This window comes from Gopherus evgoodei, chromosome 9 (genome assembly GCF_007399415.2).
Source record: "Gopherus evgoodei ecotype Sinaloan lineage chromosome 9, rGopEvg1_v1.p, whole genome shotgun sequence".
Lineage (NCBI taxonomy): Eukaryota > Metazoa > Chordata > Testudines > Testudinidae > Gopherus > Gopherus evgoodei.
In genome coordinates this window covers 7,681,747-7,696,134 of record NC_044330.1, presented here as the reverse complement: position 1 = coordinate 7,696,134, position 14,388 = coordinate 7,681,747, and the positions used below count along the sequence as shown (strand labels likewise).

Genomic DNA, 14,388 nt, shown 5'->3' with positions numbered 1-14,388 from the left:
AAAGGTTGGCTTATTCTCCAGTACAAAGGTCTTGTTAAATACACATGAGTCTTGCAATTCGCCACTTTGATGATAGGTATAAAAGCAGGGAATCACAGGGAGAAGGAGAGAGGTAGATAGAAGGGGATTAAAGCCTATCTAGGGAGATCTAGAACCTCAAAATAGACAGGGAGAGTTCAGACCTGACCACACAGTGGACAGACAGACAGAGCAGCAGGGCGATGTTGTTGATCAGCGAGTTTTTAGTAGCTCTGCTCATCTCTCTCTTTGTTGGGCAATTTCTGAAACTGAAGTGGGCATGTAGCCGGCTTCCTCCTGGACCAACTCCCCTCCCCCTCATCGGCACCGTGTGGCAGATGGATTTCAAACGCCAGCACGAGCTTCTCATTAAGGTATTATGAATGTGTGTTCAAATATATCCAAGTAAATGATAAAATTGGCAAAATGCAGCAGCCGTCGAATAAAGCACATCTGTGTGCTAAATAACATTTCTTCTGGCTTGTGCATGGGGAAGTAAATGATGGCCACACATTCCATTACCTGTTAGCGATGAAAATGTGAATTTAGTGGCGTTTGCTGAGCAGAAGATTGAATGAGAATGAAGTATTCCTGACTCAGCAAAATGAATTGACTTGTTTAAAAGGGGTGGGTTCAAACCCTGATAGGTCATGAGTAGGCTCCTAAATTTATATGTAACTCCCTAGATAACGTGAGATGATATTCTGAGGTGCTGAGGTGCTGAGCTTCCTCAAGTCCCACTGAAGTCAATGGGATCTGCAGGTGTTAAATATGGATTTATTGAGGCACCTCCTTGGAAAAGTTCAGCCTAAATCTATTCAGCTTTCGCCTGGTTTCTTTCAGTATTTCTTGCTACATTTGCTTGTATCCAGGTATTTATGTTTCTGGGATGGCTATGCTCCTTCCCAGCCCATCGTCCCTTCCAGCTCAATTCTTCACCGAAGCCTTAATGCTCAGTAGGTGGTGTCACATTCACTTCTGTGGTAAGAAACTGGGACACACAATTTCGTCAGGCAGAAGGAATAGCCCCGTTGCGAGACAGAAAGATCTTTTTCACATACCAGTGACAGAAATTATTGCAAAGAGAGAGGCAGCAAATGACCAGCTGCCTTAGGCAGAAATTTGCCCTTTATACAAGTTCTGGAGTGAATGTCCCTTTATAACATGCTGAGAAATCTGGTTGCTTTAAAGGATTCAGAAAACAGGGGCAGGTGAGAGGAATGACTAGATGACCTCCTGAGGTCTCTTCCAACCCTAATCTTCTAGGATTCTAATGGTGTATGATGGGGAAATAAATAAATAAAAATAAAAGAAATTAATTGGAGATATACCAGTCTCCTAGAACTGGAAGGGACCTTGAAAGGTCATCAAGTCCATCCCCCTGCCTTCACTAGCAGGACCATTTTTTTGCCCCAGATCCCTAAGTGGCCCCGTCAAGGATTGAACTCACAGCCCTGGGGGTTTAGCAGGCCAATGCTCAAACTACTGAGCTATAATAGGGATGTTCCTGTGTGCTGGGCTGTTTGTAATTTGCCAGCAGCTCTAAAGGAGAAAATGAGATGCTTCAATGAGTTCAGAGGTAGGTCACTGCAAGGGGCACTTAGGAAGACTGAGATGCATGAGATTGCCCAGCATTATCGCATATAACTAACCCTGATAAACTGTGACTCCAAGGGACAATACGAAGTCTCCCAGGAATGTCAGTTACCAGCTTCATTCAGTGTGTTTTAGTTGCAATGTTTACAGGGTATTAGAAGAGATACCACAGAATTGTCCCCTTAACTGGAAGGCACAAGCCGTTCTACTCCTGGGGACGTCTGTCCAATCATGAGGTGAAATTCACCTGTAGGTAACTCTATCCCATTCCGTACAAGACATTTAAACAGCATCCCCAGGACACAGCTGCTGAGACATCCTGTTGGATGAGAGGCTATTGTCTTATCTCATACTCAGCTATGATGCTGTTCTGACTTGAGCTCATCTTTTGCCATGGTTTGGGGTTTCACTACAAATGTTTCTACAGTGCTCTCCCGACCCCCAGCAGAGTGTCCTGAAGTGAGCTGGGTGGTTGATTCATTGTATGCAGGTTTTTTGGCTTGTGGTTTTCTAGCACTGATGATGTCTCTAGTTGGCACAGATTTACGGTAACATCTTCACCCTGTGGGTTGGACACGTTCCTGTCATCATACTGAACGGATTCACAGCCGTGAAGGATGGCCTGACTGTCCACTCTGAAGACGTCTCTGGCCGGCCAGCAACTCCTTTTCTTCAGAAAACGGCCAGAGGAAAGGGTAACATTTTCTTTCCTTATAAACTATACAGAAAAAAATAAGTTCACATGATCCTCTAAGTGTGGCTGCTCCCTGCTTCCATAGTCATCTCCGCATGGGAATGCTGTTGCAAATGAGTAAAATTGCTACAAGAGTGACTTTTCCGATACTAATCAATAAGACAAACAACCACTGAATAGAACAGAGGAGCAAAATCCTGGCTAAGAAGTTTGAAGCATCAGCCAGGAATGTGAACATCAGCTGGCATTGCTCCCATTGTATATATGCTTTACACCAGGGGCGGCCAACCTGAGCCTGAGAAGGAGCCAGATTTTACCAATGTACATTGCCAAAGAGCCGCACTAATATGTAAGCAGCCCCCCCATCAGCTCCCCCCACTCCAACCTGCAGCGCCTCCTGCCCGCCGGCAGCCCCACCAATCAGTGCCTCCCGCCCGCTGCGATCAGCTGTTACGGAGTGTGCAGGAGGCTCTGGTGAGGAGGGGGGAAGAACGAGGGCATGGCAGGTTTGGGGGAACGGGTGGAGTGGGCTCAGGGCCTGGGGCAGAGCAGGGGGTTGAGCACTGAGCACTCCCCAGCACATTGGAAAGTTAGCATCTATGGCTCCAGACCCGGAGTCAGTGCCTATGCAAGGAGCTGCATATTAACCTAGGAAGAGCCGCATGCAGCTCCAGAGCCACGGGTTGGCCACCCCTGCTTTACACAGTACTAGTTTTGTGATAGTCATCTAATGTGGTGGCTTTTCAACCTGGGCAGGATCTTCTCACCTGCTGGGCTTCAGGTCAGATCCCTGCATTGTCATTCAAACACAACCATCCTTGCCCTTTTATGAATGCCCTGCACTGCTGCAAATCTCACCCCACGGAATTCCCCTCTTCTCTAGAATCCCTGGTATGGGTTCCCTGCTGTAGAATTACATGTTTTTGGATCACAAATGATTGAAGAAAACTGCATCCTGAGTTTTTGAAGCCCCGCTTTCTATTTCTCTTATAAGAGCAACAAAACCCTTGACATCAAGGACTTCTCTGAAGTTGTCACAATCCATGCCACATCTGTGGCCAGATAAAGGAGATCCGCTAGGAGTCACGTTCTTCTGCATTTACTTCTCCTGTTAGAAAATTTAGTTTAGATTTAACTGTTACTAAGTGAAGGATTTTACTTTATATAAACAACAATTCTCAATGGCCTCAGGTATTATTTTCACAAGTGGTCACACCTGGAAGCAGCAGAGACGCTTCGGGCTGATGACCCTGCGGAACCTGGGACTGGGCAAGAAAGGCCTAGAGCACCGAATCCAAGAGGAGGCCCGTCAGCTGCTGGAGTACTTTATGAATGAGAGAGGTACATCACGGCCAGCATAGCTGGGTCTTTTCACTTCCAGAAGTATGTCTCTGTCATGCCACCAAGAGGAGAGAATTCCAGGCCCCAGATGGCTAGATATGGGCGGAGTTAACACCAGTGCTTTACGTGATCACAAGTGTTAAGGGTAGCCTGTTAGTCTGTATCAGCAAAAACAACAAGGAGTCCTTGTGGCACCTTAGAGATTAACAAATTTATTTGGGCATAAGCTTTTGTGGGCTAAAACTCACTTCATCAGATGCATGGAGTGAAAAATACAGTAAGCAGTTAAATAACGTAGGGCCAAGAACCAATCCCTGTTGTACCCCACTAGAAAAACACACGCTCAATGATGATTCCCCATTTACTGTTACATTTTGAGACCTATCAGTTAGCCAATTTTATATCTGTTTAATGTGTGCTGTGTTCATTTTGTATCGTTCCTATTTTTTAACCAAACTGTCAGGCAATGCCACATCAACACTAATTCCTTTATCAAACTACACTTGTAATCTCATCAGAAAAAGATACCAAGTTAATTTGACAGGATCTATTTTCCATAAACCTGTGTTGATTGACATTAATTATATTATTCTCCTTTCATTCTTTAGTAATCAGGTCCTGTATTAGCTGCTCCCTTTTTTTGCCTGACATCTATGGGTTCAATGTCAGAGTACCAGACATATAATTGCCTGCCCTTTAACATATTGGTACAACATTAGCATTCTCCCAGTCTTTTGGAACTTCCCTAGTGTTCCAAGTGTGGTTGAAAATCAACATTAATGATCCAGCGAGCTCCTCAGCCAGCTCTTTTAGAAGTCTTAGAAGCAGATTATCAAGACCTTCTGACTTAAAAATGTCTGACTTTCATAGCTGCTACTTAACATTCTCTTGAGTTACTGTTGGAATGGGAAGTGTTTCATTATCATGTATGACTAGATCTTCTGTTTTTTCCCTAAATATAGAACAGAAATATTAGCTGAATACTTCTGCCTTTTCTGCATTATTATTGACAATCCTACCATTCCCATCTAGTAATGGATCAATACCACAAAGAGTGCATTTCAGTAATCCATCCTAGAAGTGATCAACACCTGGATAACTGCAGTGAGGGCGGACTATGACTGGGCACAGCCACAGGCTCCTTACTAGATTTACAACAGATGAAAACAAAAAAAAGCAGCATTCAAACACAGCAGGTGGTCCAGCAGGTCCCCCAAACCTGAGCACTTTTCTAGCAAAAGTTGGCCAAACTTTTTCTATCAGGCATCATTACCACGGACTGGTCTGGCTTTAGAGGCAGACAGCTTGGGGCTGTCTTTGAAAATCAGGCAACAATTAGTTTGGTGTCTAAATATGGAGTCAGGAACCTGCTTATATCAAATTAGTTTTGGGCAATGAGTCCACTGAGAGTGCTTGACACCCTCCCACCCAGTACCACAGAATCAAAACCATTCAAAATGAGAATGCCGTGCTGCCCTCACTCTCCCTCTTCAGTGGCCTGTTCAGTATTCATCTCTCAATAGGGGGAGGGCGGAGCAGTGCTGGGAACGTTAATGTGAATTCTGATCACTGTTTTTGCAGGAGAACCCCTGGATCCTTCTTTCCCCATCGTCCATTCAGTCTCAAACGTGATTGCGGCGGTGGTGTTTGGACATCGTTTTTCCATTGAGGACAAATATTTCCACCAGCTGATTGAAAACAATGATTACTTGGTCAAACAAGGGAATGGCCTCAGTGAGCTGGTGAGTACCTAGGAGTGCTTCTTGTTATTTTATTTGTATTCAAAGCAAGGCGCGGTTTCTCACCCAACAAAGAAGGAAGGACGATCTCTGTATTGAGGAATTTACTACTTATTATACAGTTTGTGAGGGCTGGTGTACAGCGTGGTGGAGTAAAGAAGGTTTCAGGTTTTTGGGGTAAATGGAATCTTAGGCTCTGTCTACGCTGCATTTTCGTCAGTAAAACGTTTGTCGTTCAGGGTGTGAAACCCCCTCGCCCCCGAACGACAAAAGTTTTACCAACGAAAAGTGCCAGTATGGACAGTGCTTTCTTCCACCAACAAAGCTACGGCTTCTCGTTGGGGGTGGGTTTATTTTGTTGGCGGGAGAGCACATCTCACGTTTGCCTTTCTCACAGCTGTATGATGTTTTCCCCTGGCTCATGGATCATCTCCCAGGCTCTCACCAGAAGATATTCTATTGCCAAGAGTTTCTCCGGTCTTTTGCAAGGAAGGAGGTCAGGAGCCACCAAGAGCGTGGGTCACCAGACGAACCACAGGATTTCATTGATTTCTACCTGGCTCAGATAGACAAGGTAAGTGTCTGTGCTGTACATGACTACTGTGCTTTCGGGCCTTCACTGCTGTCCTCTGGTATAAACACAAACTTCCCCAGGATAAGATGGAAAAGAACCCTCTGAAAAGTTTCATGTGTTTTACGGTTCTAATCTCCTCACATAGAAGTCATGGGGTGTTTTGTCATTGACTTCAATGAGAGTAGGATTAAGTTCTTTGATTTTATAGACAACCTGTGAAGAGGTTATTTTTAAAAAAAAATTCCAAGACCCTCATTTTATATGAATGTCGATTTAGAAATGACGACCAAAACAAATTGCCATGGAGACTAGGGTGATATCAAAGCAATGGCAAAAAGGCAAATGGAGGTGGTAAGGAGATTTTAAAAGATGGAAAAGAGCAATTACTGTCCAGTAAGTGTAATTTAAACCCTTAATAATATCATGGAATTAATAGTAAGAAGAAAGATATGCTGTAGTGCGTGCTCAGAGACATCAGTAAATAGAATGGGGATTTGAAATATACATCATACTAGACAAACGTCATTGTTCTTGCTGAATGAGTCACAAAACTCTTGGATTCAAGGAACACATTGGATCTAATATTTGATATGATTGATAAAGGGCCCCATGAACTTTTATTTGAAAATGAAACTGTTGTTGGCTACAACAACACTGCACAGGATTGGAAACAGGCATTACTAGCACATGGAGAAAAAACTGTCAGAACAAGTTTAAAACAAGTTTAGTTTTGTACTTCCTTACAGAAGTGAAAAGCGGCAAAGAGTCCTTTGGCACCTTATAGACTAACAGACGTATTGAAGCATGAGCTTTCGTGGGTGACATGCATCTGACGAAGTGGGTATTCACCCACGAAAGCTCATGCTCCAATACATCTGTTAGTCTATAAGGTGCCACAGGACTCTTTGCCGCTTTTTACAGATCCAGACTAACATGGCTACCCCTCTGATACTTTACAGAAGTGAGTGAATAATTGATATTGTTTGGTTCAGGGGCCAAACCAAAAACTCTGGGGAAAAAAAACCATTCAGGCTGAAAAAGAAATGGAAACCTGAAAGAAAAATTATTTGGGGGTTGAATGAAACATTTTATTCAACACAAAATAGGTTTATTTTTCAGTTTTTCATTTAGTTTTGGGATGTTTTGCACCCTTAAAAATTAATGTAACTAGTTTTCAAAACAAAAAGTCAAAATATTTAGACTATCCTTCATTTTCTTGTCTTTTTTTTTTCCTTTTTCTTTCTTTGGCTGAAACTATTCACCAAATTCGACCTGAATTCACAAATAGTTTTGGTGCCCCAAAAGATGCATTTGTCAGCAAAATTACTATCTGGAAAAACATTTTCTTTGGCCAGATCTACTTTTTTATTATTACCACAGCACCCAGGAGGCCTTACTATCTACCCCAACTTGGAACCATTTTCTAATTGATCAGTGTGTCAGGCCTCAAACAGAATGTTTCCCTCTGGGAGGCACCGACAGTCACGTCCAACTATGCCCCCACTTCCTCCTCCCTCCCTTTTACCACTCAAGAAAGATAGGTACAACTCGCTGGTCAGAGCACAAATATCCCCCAGCACTTCACGAACTTCATGAGCTTCTCTGAATTCAAGTCAAGTAGAGGAGATGCTGCATTTGTCTTGTTGAGCACTAACAACTTCTCAGTTTGAACAATGTTAACTGCAAAATAACTAGACAAATCCTGGCACTATGAGATTCTGCCAACAGGTGCAAACAATCCAACTGAACCACCCAGGACTGTCTATCACACAGAACAGTTCAGAGGAACAGGTTTTGGCAACTCGTATGGTGGAAGCAAAGGAACTTTTCTACACCTCTTGCTACAGCCATGCTGTCAGATTTCAAAGCTCTTCATGCTGTATTTGGTCCAGCTGGGAGGGAGAGTTCAGCTGCTGGTGCTGTAGTTTCTCACCCACTTTGCTCTTACCAGGTCCTCTGAATATTGCACTAACACTGGGTCCAATCCTGAACCGGGAGCAAAGCTTGAGTGACAGGACATTGTAGTGGAAATGATAAAGGAGCATGGAGGGATGGAATCCTCATTCCTGTTTCCCAGTGTTCTTTTAAAAATACAGACTTTTTTTGTTTTGTAAAGTTATATATACTGCACATTGCTGGGCATTAAAACAGTACAGAGTGACACTCGCTATTACCCAGATTGTCCTATCTTTGTACCCTAATCTCAAACCTCTGATTGTCACCTGCAGAGCAAAGCTGACCCTCATTCGACCTTTGATGAAGACAACCTGGTCCAGACTATTTTCGAACTTTTCTTGGCAGGCACAGAAACCACAACTACCACCATGCGCTGGGCAGTGCTTAATATGGTGGCTTACCCAGACATCCAAGGTGAGGGGGTTGAGGAAGGTACATGCACCATAGATAAGATCGTGCAATATGTAGAAAGTCACCACTTCTGCACAATGTTGTTAGGTGATTGTAAGTCTAAAACTGGCAGTTGGTGGCTGCAGCTCCAAGATGGGTCCCTGATATAAAAGCAGATGCCTGGACTGAGCTTTGAGTCACGCGTCTTCGATTTCTGACCCCCGGTCACTGCCTCCCTTGTGTCTTAGAGATATGGGGTTTTTCCACAGTTTGTGTCTGGTTCTCAAGCCAAGCTTTATCACCTTTCCACAAGATACTGTTGCTTGATTCAGATAAACTCAGACGTCCAAATAAATCACAAAGTCCCACGCACCCAAACAAACTTCACACACTCAGGGTTTCTTCTTCCCAGCGGTTCCCTGAGTCACAAGTATCTAAACGTTTTTTCCCTCCTTGGGTTCCTCCTCCAGCCATCTGACTCTATACACAGGTTCTCTCAAGATCCTTTAACGAGACAGTCAGTAATCATTGCACCCTCTTTCTGTTATGAAGGAAGGGAGGTACCTATATATGCTGCCTCCTTCCCAGCATGCCTTGCAACACAGTCTCTAATTCTCAGTGTCCTTCTGGGCCACAAGTCCTGTGTTAGTACTGCCAGGAACAGGGTAATGCCGGCGTGGAGGCGTCCTTTAGAGGAACACGCTATTGTAGTCATAGTCCTCAGTGAGGAACGTGCCCCGGCCAGGGAAGTGCCTTCAGAGTTGCTAGCTGGTGAAGTTGTCTTTGTGATTGCGCAAATGCAGGACTTTCAATTCACTGAATGCTGTTGTCCCTTACAGCACATGCAGATGGTGCTTCCCGAGTGTGTCTCTCAGTTAGTGTGGCTCAGGCTCTTCCATCTTCTCTTCTAGGCAGAGGCTACGCGTGGGTGGGGGGATGCGGGGTCACATGCCCGCTCTGTCAGATTCGCTGCTTGGCTTGTACTGAGCATGCTCAGTAACTAACACTGCTGAAGCCGGCTGCCCTCACTCCTCCCCCCTCGCCCCCCACTATTGGCAGGCACAGGTCATCTCTGCCTCCAGGATGGAAAACCAACTTGCATTTCAGACACACGGTTATGCTGGAGGGTGTTGGTAGCTGCCAGCGAGGGTAGCTTTGATCTATAGGCAATCACAGACCTTGCTGAGCCTGCTGGGTGTGCCAGCTGCTCTTCCTTTTGGCTAACTGAAAGAAGCACATTAAGCTCCTTTATGGAGTCAGATAGTGGAAACCAGAAAAGTCACTGCCCAAAGCACTGGTCACATGGCAGGACGGAGCAAGAATTAATTTTGGGAGAATAAGAGGGGATTCCTGGGAACTGATTGAAAATGTGGAGGTTGGTGCATTGGTTGGCTTGTGGCTGTGAGCATTTGTCAGAAGCAGAAAGCAGGGAGAAAAGCCAGGAGAAATCGGAGAGCAGTGATAAAAGCACGGCCTGGAGGGGATGCAAAGGAAGAGTGCAAAGTGCTGGCAGGGAAGGCAAGCTTGGAAATTATGAGCAAGGGAAACTGCCTCTGGTTTGAGCCTACAGTGTTCAGGGAAACAGGACTTGGTGTACATGCTTTGCAAATCCACAGGATTGCACCCAAGAAATGCCCTATTTGCATATTCGAGTTCTCCTCCTAATGGAAAGGATCAGTGAAGCCCTGCACATTGGCTATCTGCTCAAGCCAAGGGGCGATGCTGTGAAGCCCTCTTTTCTTTCATTTATAAACAGGAACATCATACGGATGCATTGGCCAGAAGGGGGGCCTTGAATCCTCTGGCTGCCATTCTAAATCCCAGCTGTTGCTTTCCCAGCTATTGCTTTCATCTCGCAAGCATGCTTCGTTACTTGCTGACATCTGTGAATGTCACTGCACTCTTCTAGCACTAGAGGGCTCCTGTTTCCAGCTAAGATAACGTCTTAATTGCTCTGCACACTTTGAACTCCTGCTCTGCTAAGCTGCACTCCCAGCTGACAGAGCCGGCTTTAGGCCTATTCTACCAATTCCCCCGAATCGGGCCCCGCGCCTAAGAGGACCCCCCGCCCACTGAGAATCCCTTCCCTGCCTAGAGGTGCCTTTTAAACTTTTACTCACCTGGCGGCGCTCTGGGTCTTCGGCAGCACTCCGGTGGCGGGTCCTTCAGTGCTGCCGAAGACCTGGAGCAAGTGAAGGACCCACCGCCGAAGAGCCGCTGAAGACTCGGAGCACTGCCCAGTGAGTACAAGCCTCATGTGTTTTTTTACATGTGGTTTTTTTTTAGTCATCCCTGCCGGGGCCCCGTCAAAACTGTTCGAATTGGGCCCTGCACTTCCTAAAGCTGGCCCTGCCAGCTGATCCCACCTCAGATAAAACTCTGTTGTTCTCTCAGGACCTGAAATAAACTGTATTGGACAGGTCCTGGGCACGGCATAGAAACAGGCATCTAACCTGTGAAATGAAGCTAGAGAAAGCTTTCCCTATGGAGCAGCCTGGTTCCTGGCTGCCTCAGAAGCAGACACCATAGAATGGGACTGCAAGGGACCTCCAAGTCATCTAGTTCAGTCTGCTGCACAGTGCACTCATGGCCACGAGTGTTTACTGAGGGTGCTGCCCCCATCATCAGTCTTCCTGTCAGAGAAAAGAAAGGGAAAAGCTCCTCACCAGGGCGGAATTTGGTCAGGACACTGAGTTTCAGTCATCTGTTGTCTGGGTCTCTGTGGAATGTGCTGATAATCTCTCCCAGGTACTGAGATGCAGCCGTTACTTGCTACGCTTGTCCTGCTGGCAGGGCTTTACCCTCTCACTGACGTTAACCCAGCAATAAAGGAAAGATTCAAATCAGATTCCAGCAGGGAAAAGAAAAGGCTCCAGGATCAAGGTGACCCGATGTCCTGATATTAGGGTAACCAGATAGCAAGTGTGAAAAATTGGGACCGGGGTGGGGGATAATAGATGCCTATATAAGAAAAAGCCTCCCAAATCAGGACTGTCCCCATAAAATTGGGACATCTGATCACCCTACCTGATATTATTGGGACCGTCCCAATATCAGGGGCTTTGTCTTATATAGGCAACTGTACCCACCCCCCACCCTGAAAAAAAAGTGTCCTGATTTTTCACGCTTGCCGTCTGCCCACCTTATCCAGGATACACACACGCGTACAGTCCAAGATGTGTGTCCTTAATGTTTCTCTTCAGAGAGAGTCCAGAAGGAGCTGGACACTGTGCTGGGTCCCTCTCGATTAATCTGCTACGAGGATCGGAAGAACCTGCCCTACACCAATGCCGTGATCCATGAGATTCAGCGCCGCAGCAGCATCATTGCAGTGGGAGTTCCCAGAGAATGTGTAAAAGACACAATGCTGCAGGGCTTTCCCGTTGAGAAGGTACAGAGCCAGTCTCTATCTTTATAGCCCCTCCTTCCATCAGAGGGCCAATGTACCAGGAATCCAACACATAACCAGTGGACCTGAGTCTCTTTTGCTCTGCAGCTCTTTCACTTTCTTCCAATACCTAAATAATACAGCTGATGGACGAGGCCACTGGGAAATATCCCCAATTCTAGGGAATTCCTCAAACATTACAGAATCGGCAAAGAGCTCAGGGCGACCCCTCTTGAAGCCTGCTGTGCTCTGGCTATTCTCAGGTGCCAGTATGTCCCTTAGGGGCCTTGGCAACAGTACACTCTGGGCAGAGCCAAGAACAGGGGAAGCTCAAAGGTGACTTCAAGCCGCCTTTACTTCCCCCTCCTACATCCTACCTGGTCTGTTTCTTGGCCAGAAAGAAGGTTTGGACCTTGTATCTCTTCTCCATTTTTAAATCTCACACTGAATGGCCTCGTTTTTCAAATTCTGTTATCAGTCCATTGAACTCTTGTCAGTGTCTTGCCGTTAACATCAGAATAATATAACTTTGTCAATTTAAAGCAATTGTTTAAAAATGCTAAACATTCCTCTTTTTGCTTCCATTGAGGAGTCAATATTAAAGCAGGGAGGATTCTGGATATAAGACTTTTGCACTGGGCTCTTTGTTGCTGGTGTGTCTAGCAACATGACCGCTATCATTAGATGCAGAAGGACATATAGAAATGTATTGTTGTCATGGAGTTTGGGGGGGACAACATCCTGCACCCCCGGCTTCCTGAGATTCACCATGACTCTCAGCCGGCCAGTAGAAGACAGGAACACAGTCCAAGACAGGTCTTGCGGGTACAGACAACAGGATTCCCTCAGTCAGGTCCAGCTTGGGGAGCCCCAGGGAGGCCAGAGCCCCGTCTGGGCTCCCCTCCATTTTCCCAGCCAGTTCCAAACTGAAAACTTTCCAGCCCCTCCTCTCCCTTTGTCTCTTTCCCCAGCCAAGAGGTCACCTAATCTCTTTGTTCTCCGACACCTTCAGTTTGGCACCTTTACAAAGGAGGGGCCCAGGCCATCAGTTGCCAGAAGACAGGGTATCAGCCATTCTCTGTGCAGACAGCATCACACTGGCCCCTTAGGGCTCTGCAACAATCACATACCCCTAGACACTTGAGAAATACATAGGGGAAACTGAGGCACTCACACAGCACTTAGAGAAAACATTAAGAACATTCCCATTTCGTCACAACTGTCCACTGCACTCTGAATTTATTCCTGAGGATGTAGGGTTTGCTCTAGGTGACCTTCCACGCAAGGTAATAAATGAAAACTGTCTGTACTTACCCACCTCTCTGACAGCAAGACACCAAACTGAGTCAAATTTTCCCTTGCAGGGCACCATTATTCTCCCAAACTTAACCTCTGCCTTGCTCGACCCAGAACAATGGGAGACACCTCGGCAGTTCAACCCAAATCACTTCCTGGATCAGGATGGAAATTTTGTGAAGAAAGAAGCTTTCTTACCATTCTCAGCAGGTAAGAGCACTGACAGGAAAAGCTTCTTAGCGGGTTCGATTGTGAGGGGTGAATTAATGGATTAGAAGTGGAACCTTGTTGACCTTCAGACCTTGTAATTTATACCCCATTTCTCAGCAAAGATTGAATTACAGAATTCTAGATGGACCATTGATCTGACCTAATATGACCATTTTTTATGTTCTTATTAATACTAAAATGAGAATTGTCAAAACAAAGGAAGGAATATTTTGTGATACTAATTAGCAAAAATAATTATTATGCGTTGGATCTCCCAATCATTAATACATATTAGTATAATTCTACTGCATTTAGAAATCAGAAGGCAATAAATATGATCCTCAACCGTATAGTAACAGTTAGGTGGAAAACGACCTTATCTCCTGTTCCTACGTTGTTACTCAACAGCTGTTTCAGTTTCAGAGGACAGAATATATTGAGCCGCATGTGCACAGACCTATCCTTAAATTAGGGTGACCAGATGTCCCGATTTTATATTCAGGGCTTTTTTCTTATATAGGCACCTATTACCCCCCCACCTCCATCCCGATTTTTCACATTTGCTGTCTGGTAACCCTACCTTAAGTACTTCTTAGTACTAATGACTTCACTTTAAACAGATGGTATTTTTCTTCCACCAGTGAGAAGTAGGATTTTGCCATTTTTGACCAGATTGGATACACAGGGATTGGAATACATTCAATCCAACCTTAATTCATATTTCCAAATGACTTCCCCCCCGAACTCAATCACTGTCCCTTTGTTCTTGCAGGGCACCGTGTGTGTTTGGGGGAGCAGCTGGCAAGGACTGAGCTCTTCATCTTTTTCACCAACCTGCTGCGGGCGTTCACATTCAGGTTGCCGGAGGGAGTGAAGGAAATCAGCACCGAGTTTGTGCTGGGGGGTACATTGCAGCCTCATCCCTATAAGATCTGTGCTATTCCTCGCTAGGCTGCAGCACCCCACAAAGTGCGGGAGGCAGGCACGCGTGCCTTTGTGAATTTCCACCTTGTACCGCTTCCCCGCTTTCGACTCCCAGCTTTGACGACAGTGTCAGCTCAGGCCAGTGGAGTCAATTTCTCGATCTGTCACCTTGGGAAATTAAAGTGCAAGACGTTGCCACTTCATTATTGGTCTGTGTCCAGGCTTTCTCCTTAATACATTGCAGAGAGAGAAAATGTAAAAC

General features: G+C 45.4%; 1 protein-coding gene across 1 annotated transcript; it reads left to right on the top strand.

Annotated features, from left to right (window-relative positions):
- Window positions 1-221: 221 nt before the first annotated feature.
- On the top strand, window positions 222-14,153 carry LOC115657334 (cytochrome P450 2J6-like). Its single transcript, XM_030575038.1, has 9 exons — window positions 222-392; window positions 2,147-2,309; window positions 3,500-3,649; window positions 5,231-5,391; window positions 5,786-5,962; window positions 8,191-8,332; window positions 11,512-11,699; window positions 13,061-13,202; window positions 13,975-14,153. Exons 1-9 carry the CDS (start codon window positions 222-224, stop codon window positions 14,151-14,153), a joined length of 1,473 nt encoding a protein of 490 aa, XP_030430898.1.
- Window positions 14,154-14,388: the final 235 nt, after the last annotated feature.

Excerpts from the sequence above, each read along its gene's own strand:
- LOC115657334 (XM_030575038.1), top strand. The coding sequence starts at position 222 with ATGTTGTTGATCAGCGAGTTTTTAGTAGCTCTGCTCATCTCTCTCTTT. Across the intron at positions 5,963-8,190 it reads ACCTGGCTCAGATAGACAAG|AGCAAAGCTGACCCTCATTC; the intron begins GTAAGTGTCTGT and ends TGTCACCTGCAG. Across the intron at positions 13,203-13,974 it reads TTTCTTACCATTCTCAGCAG|GGCACCGTGTGTGTTTGGGG; the intron begins GTAAGAGCACTG and ends TTGTTCTTGCAG.